This window comes from Bombina bombina, chromosome 1, assembly GCF_027579735.1.
Source record: "Bombina bombina isolate aBomBom1 chromosome 1, aBomBom1.pri, whole genome shotgun sequence".
Classification (NCBI taxonomy): Eukaryota; Metazoa; Chordata; class Amphibia; order Anura; family Bombinatoridae; genus Bombina; species Bombina bombina.
The window spans coordinates 25303561-25317386 of NC_069499.1; the positions used below are offsets into that span (position 1 = coordinate 25303561).

General features: G+C 43.7%; 1 protein-coding gene across 1 annotated transcript in view; it reads right to left on the reverse strand.

The window, feature by feature from the left end:
* Window positions 1-13826, reverse strand: part of SYNE2 (spectrin repeat containing nuclear envelope protein 2) — a 799180-nt gene that overhangs the window by 306420 nt on the left and 478934 nt on the right. The window contains exon 51 of the mRNA XM_053697281.1: window positions 13211-13429. Within this exon, the coding sequence (XP_053553256.1) occupies window positions 13211-13429 (219 nt within the window). The remainder of the gene's footprint in view (window positions 1-13210; window positions 13430-13826) is intronic.

Below are 13826 nucleotides of genomic sequence, written 5' to 3' on the forward strand. Positions count from 1 at the left end.
TATTTATTTATAAAAAAAAATCCCTATATATGTGATGACTTTTGGACTGATATATCTATTTATTGCGAGATATGTATATGATTATATTTATGTCTACATATCTCGAGATCTATATGCGAATATCTCTGAGATATTATTTATTGTGAATAAGATTGTAATGTAAAAACATAAATTATGCTTACCTGATAATTTCCTTTTCTTCTGATGGAAAGAGTCCACAGCTGCATTCATTACTTTTGGGAAATAAGAGGCAAAGACACCCCAGCAAAAGGCTTAAATACTCCTCCCACTCCCCTCATCCCCCAGTCATTCTGCCGAGGAACAAGGAACAGTATAAGAAATATCAGGGTGAAAAGGTACCAGAAGAATATAAGGACGCCCCACATAAAATTACGGGTGAGGAGCTGTGGACTCTTTCCATCAGAAGAAAAGGAAATTATCAGGTAAGCATAATTTATGTTTTTCTTCTTAAATGGAAAGAGTCCACAGCTGCATTCATTACTTTTGGGAAATCAATACCCAAGCTATAGAGGACACTGAATGCCAAGACGGGAGGGTACAAAAGGCGGCCCAAACTGAGGGCACCAAGCCTGAACCACAACCCAATAAAAAAATCCCGCTTCGTCAGAAAAGCCCCAGTGACACTGACTCGCAACTAGTCCAGAGCCAAACAAGAGACCGCGAATGGACACGACTGAGCCAACAGTCCTCCAAGAGACATCGTCGCCCAACAGACGGTCCCCCACCAATCACTCTACAGATGAAGGTGAAACCAGCTGAAAGCCCCCAAGGGGGCAAGGCAAAGGAGGACCGAGGAAACCAAAAAGGTCCCTTATACGAAAAGAACACCTCCAAGTGTTTGAGAGCCCAGCTCACAGAGACCTAAAAGGACCCAAACAAAGAAAGAGGCCACGCGAAAACCGGAATAATACCGGGCACAGAGACAAGAAAAACATCTCCCCAACATCCTGCAAGCATGGACGCAATTGAAGAAGCAAAGCCCTCCCTGCGTCTGCCCATATAATACCAAAGTATTCGATCCTGAAGGCGTGTAATAGACCCAGGCAAAAACCTCAAGTTTAATAACACAGAGTCCATAACAGGGCGACACAAAAGGAGCTTGCAAGGAAGAAAAAGCAGTCCACAAGAAACGAAACGCACAAAAAACAGTCCCTCCACAGAGGGCACTTTCCAGGCAACCTAAGCCACCGGACCTACACTCAGGCCCCTAAAAAGAGGTTACAAAAGCCTCCATCAAGGCCCCCCAAGAAGGAGAGTATATCCTCAGAACCCGAAGGAAGAGTAACCCTCCCCTGTGAAGGAGCAAGGCGAAAGGAAAAACCATCTCCCAGCAGACTGAGCTATCAGGCTAGACTCAACAAGCTCTCACATACAAGGGATACTGCGACCCCTAGACCGCTCGGACAGTCTGACCTACAGACCCATACCCAGCTGGACCAACCCAGCCACAGGGATCCAGTACAGGAACAAAGGCATCCCGAAACTGATACAGGAACGAGCGTAAAGATGCTATAGCCATCCCTCTAGAGTACTAGTACAACCTGACTCTGACCACAGGCAAGGCCATAGACTTAAGTATCTATCAAAACAAGTCTAACGTGGGGCCGGCAAGGCCCCAGGCGGAACCACCTCTGCCCTATACTTCCTGATCCAGAGAAATCCTAAAAAAAGGACTTCGTCTCCATAGGAAGGAGAAAATGCTCTATGAAAAGGGAAGAAACCGGAAGGACAACAACTACCTCCAAGGCCCGAAGTCATCGGCTAAGTGGGAAGAAAAATCCCCAACGCAAATGTCCTAGAAAAAGGACCCCCCTACAAGTCACACACCAACAGAGGCACAGCCAACCCATAAACCTGCAGAGCAGAGAATCCAGGGCTACACTGGCAAACTGACCAGGGGAATGCAACCCTAAGGTGCACCAGAAAATGGAAATCCAACGCCAGCAGCTGGGTATGAACCCACACCCTTGAGGCGCAAGCCACCCAAGTAACCCCTAGATGACATGGGTTACTCTGTTGTAGAGAGTAAGAAATACTCCTAAAACCAGGCCCATCCTGACCCGGTCAGGTAGACGGAGCAAGGACATAGCCCAAGGTTCCACTACCGCGGAACACCCCAACCAACCCTGAGATCCAAGATTCCAAAACAACCCAAGACTGGGTCAGGAAGAAGGAGCGAAGTCTCAGAAAGTGGAAATCTCATGGAGAAAAACAGGTATGGGTGCCTAATAGTTCAGGAAACCTTACCCTGGAACTAAACATCCAAACTGGCCAAAGAGCCAGACAAAGGAAATTGACATATATCCAGAGAATCCGGACAGCGAGGTGAACTCGAAAGTCCCGATCAAAGGAAGGAACCATCCCTAGCCAAAGTCCACTCCTAGCCAAAGTCCCCAGGAGCAGGGCTAGAAATAATAAGAATGGACTTCTCCAAGCCTCAGGACAACAGAAGGGATACCTCGTGGTCTACAAAACCCTACTAGTAGGGCTAGTCTCCCCATCACCTTCACATAGGCAGAGGACACAGTGAAGAGAAAGGCGCTAAACCTTCCCAACTCCGGATAACTCAGAGCTAAACAAAGACCCCACAGGGATCAACCATCATCCAGGACGCTGATCCCGAAAAGGAGATCTAACTCACCCGGAGACATGTAAGGAAACCCAAAAGCCTCATAACTGAGACAGACCATCACGTCCAAGAGTAAAGCTGTATCTAGATACACTAGAAACGCTTACAAATACACCTACAAGGTGCCGAGAGCTGAAATAGGCTTCAATGCAAAACCTTCAGCATGCTGGACTGTAGGATCAAGTCCCAACAGGACCATCCATAGACCTAAACTGAAGGCCAAATCACTCAAACAGAAGTGACGGGCCCTAAGGCCACCAACCCTCTCCCCACATGGAGGAGGAACTCTAGGTTCTGATTAAATCAGATGACAGGATAGAGTGACGCAGCGGAACACTCCCCCCCCAGTCAGCTATGACTGGAGGCTATAAGGACTGAGACAATCCTTCCCGCCTCACAAACCCACCAGTTCTTCTTGAATGATTAGCAGAACATTAAAAACAATGACAACCTGAGCACTCAGCACTTCTACCGAACCAGATCAGCAGAACAGCGCCACGTGTCTGAACAGCCGCAAGACTGAACGGACCCAACAGGACCAGCCTGTACCAGGGGTCCTAACCGGCAAGCTGAATAAACTTTCCCTCATAGGGGAAAACGAAACAGACATTTTTAAACATAGGAGTAACATGTCCAAACAACTTCCGTATAAGTAACAAAGAGTATCAATCCCAGATGGTTCCCGAAGGAAACAAAAAACAAATAAAAGACATCCATCGGATATAAAATAAAATATAAGGCAACCCGAAGGTTAACGCCCAAAAAAGACACAGGCCTACCCGTAGGACCAGCCAAACGGAACCCCATCTACAAAAACTGGGAAAGAACTCCAAATAAAGGACAATAGGAGATTACCTCATCCCCATATGTCTAACGAGTTGTACCATTCGGACCATCAGACTGAATATTCCCATATCTATGAACTATAGGGTCATTCAGAGACTCAAACAGATGTCTGAGCAATACGCGAAGGCGCCCAATAAGGTACCTTAAAGCACAACACTCCGGAACAGAACCCTCAGGATACTGCGGAGGCCCACCCCAAGGCGGAATACCCGGGACAATAGGGCACGAGCACATTCTCAAAGAAACGTCTGGACTATGCAGACGAGCAAGCGCCAACATTATCTGAAGGCAAAAACTTGCTGCAAGCTGTGGGGGGAACACACCACCCCGTGTAGAAGAACTATAAACTTGGTTACCCGCATGTGTAGGAGGAAAAATCGGAAGGGAACTCGCTCCCTGGGAGACAGGACCCCCAGAGGCGGACGGCTCAGCAGATCCCTGAGTCCCCGAACCCGAGGGGCCGGGTGCTCTCAGATGGCATATGGAACAAGACTGATTGACAGGAGTCAACAAGGCTAAACTGAATTCGTCACCGGACACAGAATCTGAATCAGATATTATAATCGTCTCGGTGTCAGAATCCTCCGTAACTGAATCTGAAATGAGCACAGTCTCAGCCTCAGAATCCCCCATAACTATAAGAGGATATGTCAATATGGACTATAAACAGTAAAAAAAAAAAAAAAAATGGCACCTGACACCACAAATGGCTGGGGCACTCACCACCTCCCATGACCAGACCCCTGCGGACTAGTTTAATATCTCAGTCGCCACACGGTCAGGAATGCGGAAATGGGAACAGAGCCTAACCACGCCCAGACACAGGGTGAACCGTACAGTCCAAAAAGTGCGCCCAGCCAAAAGGCCGTGTCACTTCCAAAGGCCTCAAAGTTTAGAACCACAAGCCCACAAACCTCACACATAAGCAGGTTGAATCACATAACAAACATGATTATAAACCCCCCTGTCCAATAACCCCCCCTTAGGAGATATAAACCCTAGATTCCAAGATCTAACAGAGACTCACTGAGACCCTTAAGTTATAAGTTGAACCCACGAGGAGCTCCAGCCTCACAGGAAACATCACGTTACAGTACATTGAATAAAGTAAAATGAAACGATCTTACCAGAATCAACGCTGTGGAACAGGAACACGGCCTTTCAAGTGTGACAAATAGTAGCATCGCCTCCGTCATGGACTTGAGAGAAGAAAGCAGGCAGCGAAGCGAAGTTCGACAACGCCGATTGCTTGAGGAGCTGTTAATATGAGTCGGGATGGTTTCACAGAAAGAAACTTCCTGCATCTCCGGACTCTAACTTTCATCCAAGCACTCACTGAGAGACTGACAGGACTACTTAAAACTCCTGTCCCATGCTGAAGAGTACTACCCTCCATAAGAGACCAAAAACTAAAATTAAAATTCTGACACGTCTCTGCCATCCTCCTGAGACGAAAGGCAAAGAATGACTGGGGGATGAGGGGAGTGGGAGGAGTATTTAAGCCTTTGGCTGGGGTGTATTTGCCTCCTCCTGGTGGCCAGGTTCTTATTTCCCAAAAGTAATGAATGCAGCTGTGGACTCTTTCCATTTAAGAAGAAAATATTTTAATTATCTCCATAGTTAAACATATCTCTATACATATAAATCCATGTTTCTCTATGTATTAGCATTAAATAATAACAAAAAAATAATAAAGAGTCCAAAAGCTAAACAACAAGCCAGGAGTCAAAGCCAGAGCTGGTAGTCAGACAAGCCGGGTCAAGAGCCAAAGCAAGTAGTCAGACAAGCCGGAATCAGGAACACAAAGATCAGCAGAGTCAGGAACAAGTCAGGGATCAGGAACAAGTCAGGGATCAGGAACAAGTCAGGGATCAGGAACAAGAAGGGACGTCAAACAAGCCAGGTTATACACAGGAACAGGAACTCACAATGAAGTCTGAGACAACTGAACTGAAGCACTTTAAATAGTAAGTGATGACATCATAATTCTGGGACTGCAACCTGTCTCTCACTTATGATGTTCTCCAGTTTGGCCATAAGAGGGCGTCTGGGTGTAGTGAGCAGCGTTACACACTCTGCAGCAGGCGAGGTGAGAGACAGCTAAGTAAAAATGGCAGCCAAGCAGCATATAACAAACAAAAGCAGGGTGAAACCCTGACAGTATGTGTATGTATGTAAAATCCCTTTTTTTTCTAACACCCGAGATCTCCTATCTTTGAGCCCTTATAATCTTTTGTGTGCAATATTTTTATACAACAATTTTTATTAGACAGTTTTAATATGAGTGTAACAATTAACTACAGCTCTTCAAGCGTGGAAAGGATTACTGCGTAAAAGGCGAATGCGTACGCAATCGCGATTTTTCAAGACTAAACTAAGGATTTCCGTCAATCATCTTCATTGTTCATTGTTTATTCTGGAAAGCGTAGGGGTCAGAAAGCTACAGCTACCTCTTTCTTTCTGGCTAAGAAGTATCATCCGCCTGGCATATGAGACTGCTGGACAGCAGCCTCCTGAAAGAATTACGGCTCATTCTACTAGGGCTGTGGCTTCCACATGGGCTTTTTAAAACGATGCATCTGTTGAAACAGATTTGTACATTTTCCAAATTTTCCAAATTTGATTCTTTTGCTTCTTCTGAGGCTGTTTTTGGGAGGATAGTTCTTCAAGCAGTGGTGCCTTCCGTTTAGGTCTCTGTCTTGTCCCTCCCTTTCATCCGTGTCCTGTTGCTTTGGTATTGTATCCCACAAGTAAGGAGGAAATCCGTGGACTCATCGTATCTTGTAGAAGAAAAGGAAATTTATGCTTACCTGATAAATTGATTTCTTCTACGATACGACGAGTCCACGGATTTCATCCTTACTTGTGGGATATTATCCTCCTGCTAACAGGAAGTGGCAAAGAGCACCACAGCAGAGCTGTATATATAGCTCCTCCCTTCCCCTCCACCTCCAGTCATTTGACCGAAGGTTATAGGAAGAGAAAGGAAAAGCTTAAAGGTGCAGAGGTGACTGAAGTTGTAAATAATAAAAAATACAATCTGTCTTAAATTGACAGGGAGGGCCGTGGACTCGTCGTATCGTAAAAGAAATCAATTTATCAGGTAAGCATAAATTTCCTTTTCTTCTACAAGATACGATGAGTCCACGGATTTCCTCCTTACTTGTGGGATACAATACCAAAGCAACAGGACACGGATGAAAGGGAGGGACAAGACAGAGACCTAAACGGAAGGCACCACTGCTTGAAGAACTATCCTCCCAAAAACAGCCTCAGAAGAAGCAAAAGAATCAAATTTGGAAAATTTGGAAAATGTACAAATCTGTTTCAACAGATGCATCGTTTTAAAAAGCCCATGTGGAAGCCACAGCCCTAGTAGAATGAGCCGTAATTCTTTCAGGAGGCTGCTGTCCAGCAGTCTCATATGCCAGGCGGATGATACTTCTTAGCCAGAAAGAAAGAGGTAGCTGTAGCTTTCTGACCCCTACGCTTTCCAGAATAAACAATGAACAATGAAGATGATTGACGGAAATCCTTAGTTGCCTGTAAGTAAAACTTCAAGGCATGGACCACGTCCAAGTTATGTAACAGACGCTCCTTCTTGGAAGAAGGATTAGGACACAATGAAGGAACAATAATTTCCTGCATTAATATTCTTATTTGAAACAACCTTAGGAAGAAATCCAGGTTTGGTATGTAAAACCACCTTATCACAATGAAAAATGAGATAAGGCGAATCACACTGTAATGCTGAAAGCTCAGAAACTCGTTGAGCAGAAGAAATAGCAACCAAAAACAAAACTTTCCAAGATAATAATTTTATATCTATGGAATGTAAAGGTTCAAACGGAACCCCTTGAAGAACTTGAAGAACTAAATTCAAACTCCAGGGAGGAATAATTGGTCTAAATAAAGGCTTAATTCTGGTTACAGCCTGACAAAAAGACTGAACATCTGGCACATCTGCCAAACGCTTCTGAAACAAAATTGACAACGCTGAAATTTGTCCCTTTAAGGAACTAGCTGATAAGCCTTTCTCCAATCCTTCTTGGAGAAAACACAAAATCCTAGGAATCCTAACTTTACTCCATGAGTAGCCCTTGGATTCACACCAATAAAGATATTTACGCCATATCTTATGATAGATTTTTCTAGTGACAGGCTTTCTAGCTTGTATCAAGGTACTGATAACAGAATCAGAGAATCCTCGCTTTGATAAAATCAAGCGTTCAATCTCCACGCAGTCAGCTGCAGAGAAGTTAGATTTGGATGTTGGAAAGGACCTTGAATGAGAAGGTCCTGTCTCAAAGGAAGTTTCCACGGTGGTAGCGAAGACATGTCCACTAGATCCGCATACCAAGTCCTGCGTGGCCACGCAGGCGCTATCAGGATCACAGAAGCTCTCTCCTGTTTGATTCGAGCAATCACGCGTGGCAGGAGAGGAAACGGTGGAAACACATAAACTAGGCTGAACGACCAAGGCACTGCCAAGGCATCTATCAGTTCGACCTGGGGATCCCTCGATCTGGATCCGTATCTTGGAAGCTTGGCATTCTGTCGAGATGCCATCAGATCCAATTCCGGTTTGCCCCATCGGAGAATCAATGAGGCAAATACCTCCGGGTGGAGTCCCCACTCCCCCGGATGAAAAGTCTGTCTGCTTAGAAAATCCGCTTCCCAGTTCTCTACTCCTGGGATGTGTATTGCTGACAGATGGCAAAGGTGGGCATCCGCCCAACGGATTATTTTGGATACCTCTCTCATCGCTAGGGAACTCCTTGTTCCCCCCTGATGATTGATATAGGCCACAGTCGTGATGTTGTCCGACTGGAATCTGATGAATTTGGCCGAAGTCAACTGAGGCCATGCCTGAAGTGCACTGAATATTGCTCTCAGTTCCAGAATATTGATTGGAAGTAGAGGCTCCACCTGAGTCCAAACACCCTGAGCCTTCAGGGAATTCCAGACTGCACCCCAGCCCAGAAGGCTGGCGTCTTTTGTCACTATCACCCATGAGGGTTTGCGGAAGCAAGTCGCCTGGGACAGATGATCCAGCGTCAACCACCAAAGAAGAGAGTCTCTGTTTACTTGATCTAGATTTATCTGAGGAGATAAATCCGCATAATCCCCATTCCACTGTCCGAGCATGCACAGCTGCAGCAGTCTGAGATGAAAGCGAGCAAACGGAATGATGTCCATTGCCGCTACCATTAATCCGATTACCTCCATACACTGAACCACTGATGGCCGAGGAATGGACTGAAGTGCTCGACAAGTATTTAGAATCTTTGATTTTCTGACCTACGTCAGAAATATCTTCATGGCAACCGAGTCTATCAGAGTTCCCAAGAAAGGAACCCTTGTCTGTGGGACAAGTGAACTTTTCTCTACGTTCACCTTCCAGCCGTGAGTTCTCAGAAAAGACAACACTGTGTCCGGGTGAGATTTTGTCAGATGATATGTTGACGCCTGGATCAGAATATCATCCAGATAAGGCGCCACAGCTATGCCTCGCGGTCTGAGAACCGCCAAAAGAGACCCTAGAACCTTTGTGAAGATTCTGGGTGCTGTGGCCAACCCGAAGAGAAGAGCCACAAACTGATAATGTTTGTCCAAGAAGGCAAACCTTAGAAACTGATGATGATCTTTGTGGATAGGAATATGAAGGTAAGCATCCTTCAAGTCCACGGTAGTCATATATTAACCCTCCTGGATCATTGGTAAAATTGTTCGTATTGTCTCCATCTTGAAAGATAGAACTCTTAGAAATTTGTTTAGACACTTGAGGTCTAAGATGGGTCTGAACGTTCCCTCTTTTTTGGGAACCACAAATAGGTTTGAGTAAAACCCCTGTCTCTGTTCCAATCTTGGAACTGGACAAATTACTCCCATGGTAAAAAGGTCTTTTACACAGCGTAAGAACGCCTCTCTTTTTATCTGGTTTGCAGATAATTTTGAAAGATGAAATCTCCCTCTTGGGAGAAAGTCCTTGAATTCCAATTAATAACCATGGGTCACTACTTCTAGTGCCCAGAGGTCCTGAACGTCTCTTGCCCAAGCCTGAGCAAAGAAAGAGAGTCGGATCGGGGGCCGCCCCTTCATGCTGTCTTAGGAGCAGCAGCAGGCTTCTTGGATTGTTTACCCTTATTCCAGTTCTGGTTGGGTCTCCAGACTGACTTAGATTGGGTAAAATTCCCTTCCTGCTTTGTGGAAGAAGAGGAAGCGGGGGGTCCTCCTTTAAAGTTCCGAAAGGAACGAAAATTATTTTGTTTACCCCTCATCTTAACAGACTTATCCTGAGGTAGGGCATGGCCTTTACCTCCAGTAATGTCAGAAATGATTTCCTTCAATTCAGGCCCAAAAAAGGGTCTTACCTTTAAAAGGAATAGCTAAAAGCTTAGTTTTTGATGAGACATCAGCAGACCAAGATTTGAGCCACAATGCTCTATGTACTAAGATAGCAAAACCTGCATTCTTTTCCGCTAATTTAGCAATTTGAAAAGCGGCATCAGTAATAAAAGAATTAGCTAACTTGAGAGCCTTAATTCTGTCTAAGATGTCATCTAATGGAGTCTCAACTTAAAGAGACTCTTCTAGAGCCTCAAACCAAAAAGCTGCAGCAGTTGTTACTGGAACAATGCAAGCCGTAGGTTGTAAAAGAAACCCCTGATTAACAAATAATTTCTTTAGTAGACCCTCTAATTTTTTATCCATAGGGTCTTTGAAAGCACAACTGTCCTCAATGGGTATAGTTGTACACTTAGCTAGAGTAGAAATAGCTCCCTCTACCTTAGGGACCATTTGCCACGAGTCCCGAATGGTGTCTGATATGGGAAACATTTTCTTAAAATTAGGAGGGGGAGAAAACGGTATACCTGGCCTATCCCATTCCTTTTTAATAATTTCCAAAATTCTTTTAGGAACCGGAAAAACATCAGTGTAAGTAGGCACTTCTAGATATTTATCCATCTTACACAATTTCTCTGGTGGTATCACAATAGGGTCACAATCATCCCGAGTCGCTAAGACCTCCCAAAGTAACAGGCGGAGGTGTTCAAGCTTAAATTTAAAGGACATAGCGTCCGAATCTGTCTGAAGTAAAACATTCCCTGAATCTGAAATTTCACCCTCAGATAGTAATTCCCTGACCCCCAACTCAGAACACTGTGAGGGAACATCGGAAATAGCTAATAAAGCATCAGAGGATTCAGTATTTACATTAATACCTGAACTACTGCGTTTACCCTGCAACACTGGTAATTTAGATAATACCTCTGTAAGGGTAGTTCACATAACTACAGCCGTTAAAGGTTGTGACACTTGGGGAGAATTGGATGGCATATCCTGAATCTCTTCAGACTGAGAATAATCCTTAGGCACACTTTCTTGACCTAATATATGGTCTTTACAATGTAAGGCTCTTTCAGTACAAGAGTTACACAATGTAAGAGGGGGTTGCACAATAGCTTCTAAACACATAGAACAATGAGATTCAGATTCCTCAATGTCAGACATGTTTGAACAGACTAGTAAGAACCACAGAAGTTGTTTAAACACTTTATTTATTGTTGAAAATAAACTTTTGAAAAACGTGTACTGCACCTTTAAGAAAATAAAAAGTGAACAATTTTTCCAAAACTGCTTAAATCCCCTTAAATCAACTCTAAAGTTAACTTAAATACATTGGTTTATCCAAAAATTATTGCACCCCAGTAGTAAGTGGGAAAATAAGGCTCTAAAGTACTTAGTTCAACAAAATGTCAGTTTATAATCAAAAATACCCTCTGGGTACTTTGAAACAACTATCCAACACTCCGGAGCAGAGTACACAGACCAGAAGCCACCGAAGTTACTGCTTGCTGCTGCCTAGGCTGAAGGAAGTGCGCATCTAAGCGCGCGAAAATAGGCCCCGCCCCTTAAGGTCGATACCGGAGCAGGCCCAAATCCAACCGCATGGAGAAGCGGTTTTTACACACAAATTAATAAAATTAATGTGCCCCCTCAAACACACCAGTAAACAGCAAAGTTAATGCCAAAAAATAAAAACTTTATGAAACGTTTTATATTGCCTCTCCTATAGTGCCATGAAAAGCCCATAAAATGTCAACTATCAATAATAAACTCCAGGGACTCCAGTAACCACCTTCTGTATAATAGGATTACTGCTTACAACATTCCCATACAGGGAAATACATGTCAGCCAGTTCTGATATACCAAGTCTCCTCAGAAAATAAAAGGCTGCACATACCTTAATGCTGCTTGTAACATGAAACCGGTCTCCACACTGAAGATGTCTCAACTGTTACCTTCAGAAGTCTGTGGGAACCAGCGTGGATCTTAGTTACAGCTGCTAAGATCATCAACCTCAGGACAAAAATCTTCTTCTATAACCCCCTGAGTAAAATAGTACGCACCGGTACCATTTAAAATAAAAAAACTTCCTGATTGAAGAAAATAAAACTAACACCTCACTTTACCTCTTCCCAGTATAACACAGGCAAAGCGAATGACTGGAGGTGGAGGGGAAGGGAGGAGCTATATATACAGCTCTGATGTGGTGCTCTTTGTCCCTTCCAGTTAGCAGGAGGATAATATCCCGCAAGTAAGGATGAAATCCGTGGACTCGTCGTATCTTCTAGAAGAAAATCATAATGCATGACTTGTAATCTTGCTCTACACTATCAGGGTAACTCTGTTTGACACCAAACTCTGCTTTTCTCAGTTATTTAATATTATACAACACGGCACCTGAAAAACACCCCTCAGTGTTAGATCCCATCTGCTACACAAAAAGTAGCGGTACCATTGTTGTATCAGCTCATTTTAGTGATCAGATCTCTCTCTCAGCTACTTAGTGACAGTTCCCTACATAGTAATGGTACCGGTCACAACAAGCAGTTGTCAGGGAGTTTCGGACCCAAGTCACTATCCTTGTACTTTTTTAAAACAGGTGATAGTGTTATAGCCCATAAAAAGTAAATGTGTCATCTGCCTGCCACAAATAAACTGACACCTTTGGCCCCATGAAAACTACTGCTAGAATCTCCCATTGCAATTAACGCTAACAGTAAACCCCTGTCAAGCTAATCATAACGGCTTCCCCCATTGCATTTAACACGAACTGCAACTCCCACCTGACCCCATATAGTAATTAACAATAAACACAAACCCCATTGCAATATACCCTATCCATAGACCAATCACAATTAACCTAAACCATAAACTAAAATGTACCCCCCTTAAATATTAGCTACATAAGCCTCCATTAAAACATTAACAACAAACAACCCCCCACGAACAACCACCCCACATACAAACACCCCCCCCACACACAAACACACAAACAACCCCTCCACACACACACACACAAACCCCCGGCACAAACAACTCCATAACACAAATTACCCTTCCTTATATCCCCTCAAAGTCCTAAATCACCAATCAAATAAAAAAGTTCATGTTTCATTAAAAGAATAGGCTATGACTATGGCATTTTGCCGAAATGCGTAAGCCCGCTTGCTACGCTCCACTCACTACTAATGGTTTCAGTGTTTGCTGTCCATAAATACTTTTTTTAACTTTTTTGGAATAAAGTCTTGATTTTATCTTAAAAAAATAAACATGACATTTAGTCTGATAAAAAGCCCCCCCAATTAGTTTTATTTGAGGACTCTGATCCTGACAATAAATAGCGCTAAACATATTTTCTTTACCTCTTCACTGATTATCTTCCACTCTTGCTTGAGTTGATCACAGTATGTCTCCCAGTCTCGAGTGACGTTCAGCAGATACAGCCACCTGTTGCCTAATGAGGTCACCACTTTGTCAGCCACACAGGTATCGCTATCTGCGCATACTGTACGCAGTTCACAGGAAACATGGGTCAGCTTTAGTAAATCATCTTCTGTGCAGGAGATCTGAGATACTAAAAGCTTGGGAAATAAACATAAAATGATGATAAATAAGGTATCCAACAGAAAGAGTATAGAAATAAACAATGTATAAGATAATGGTAAAAATGGGTGACCGGTAGGTATTGCACGTACAAAATTATGCTCTATAGCCCCCATCCCCTATTCCCTTCCTTGAGAATCGAGTGTTGCAGAGCTGACTTTTGTGCAGCTTGCCAACCCACCTTGGGGACAAAGGTCCCTGTGAGGACCAAAACGTTGACTGAACCTTTGTTGATGAATTACTAATAAAAACAAAAATTATGTTCATTAAGATCTGTAAGTACCACTTCTTTCTTTGAAGTTTCTACTTATTCACCATAGAGAGCACTCAGGCAATTCACAAGTACAGTGAGTGCTTGGAACCCAGAACTACATT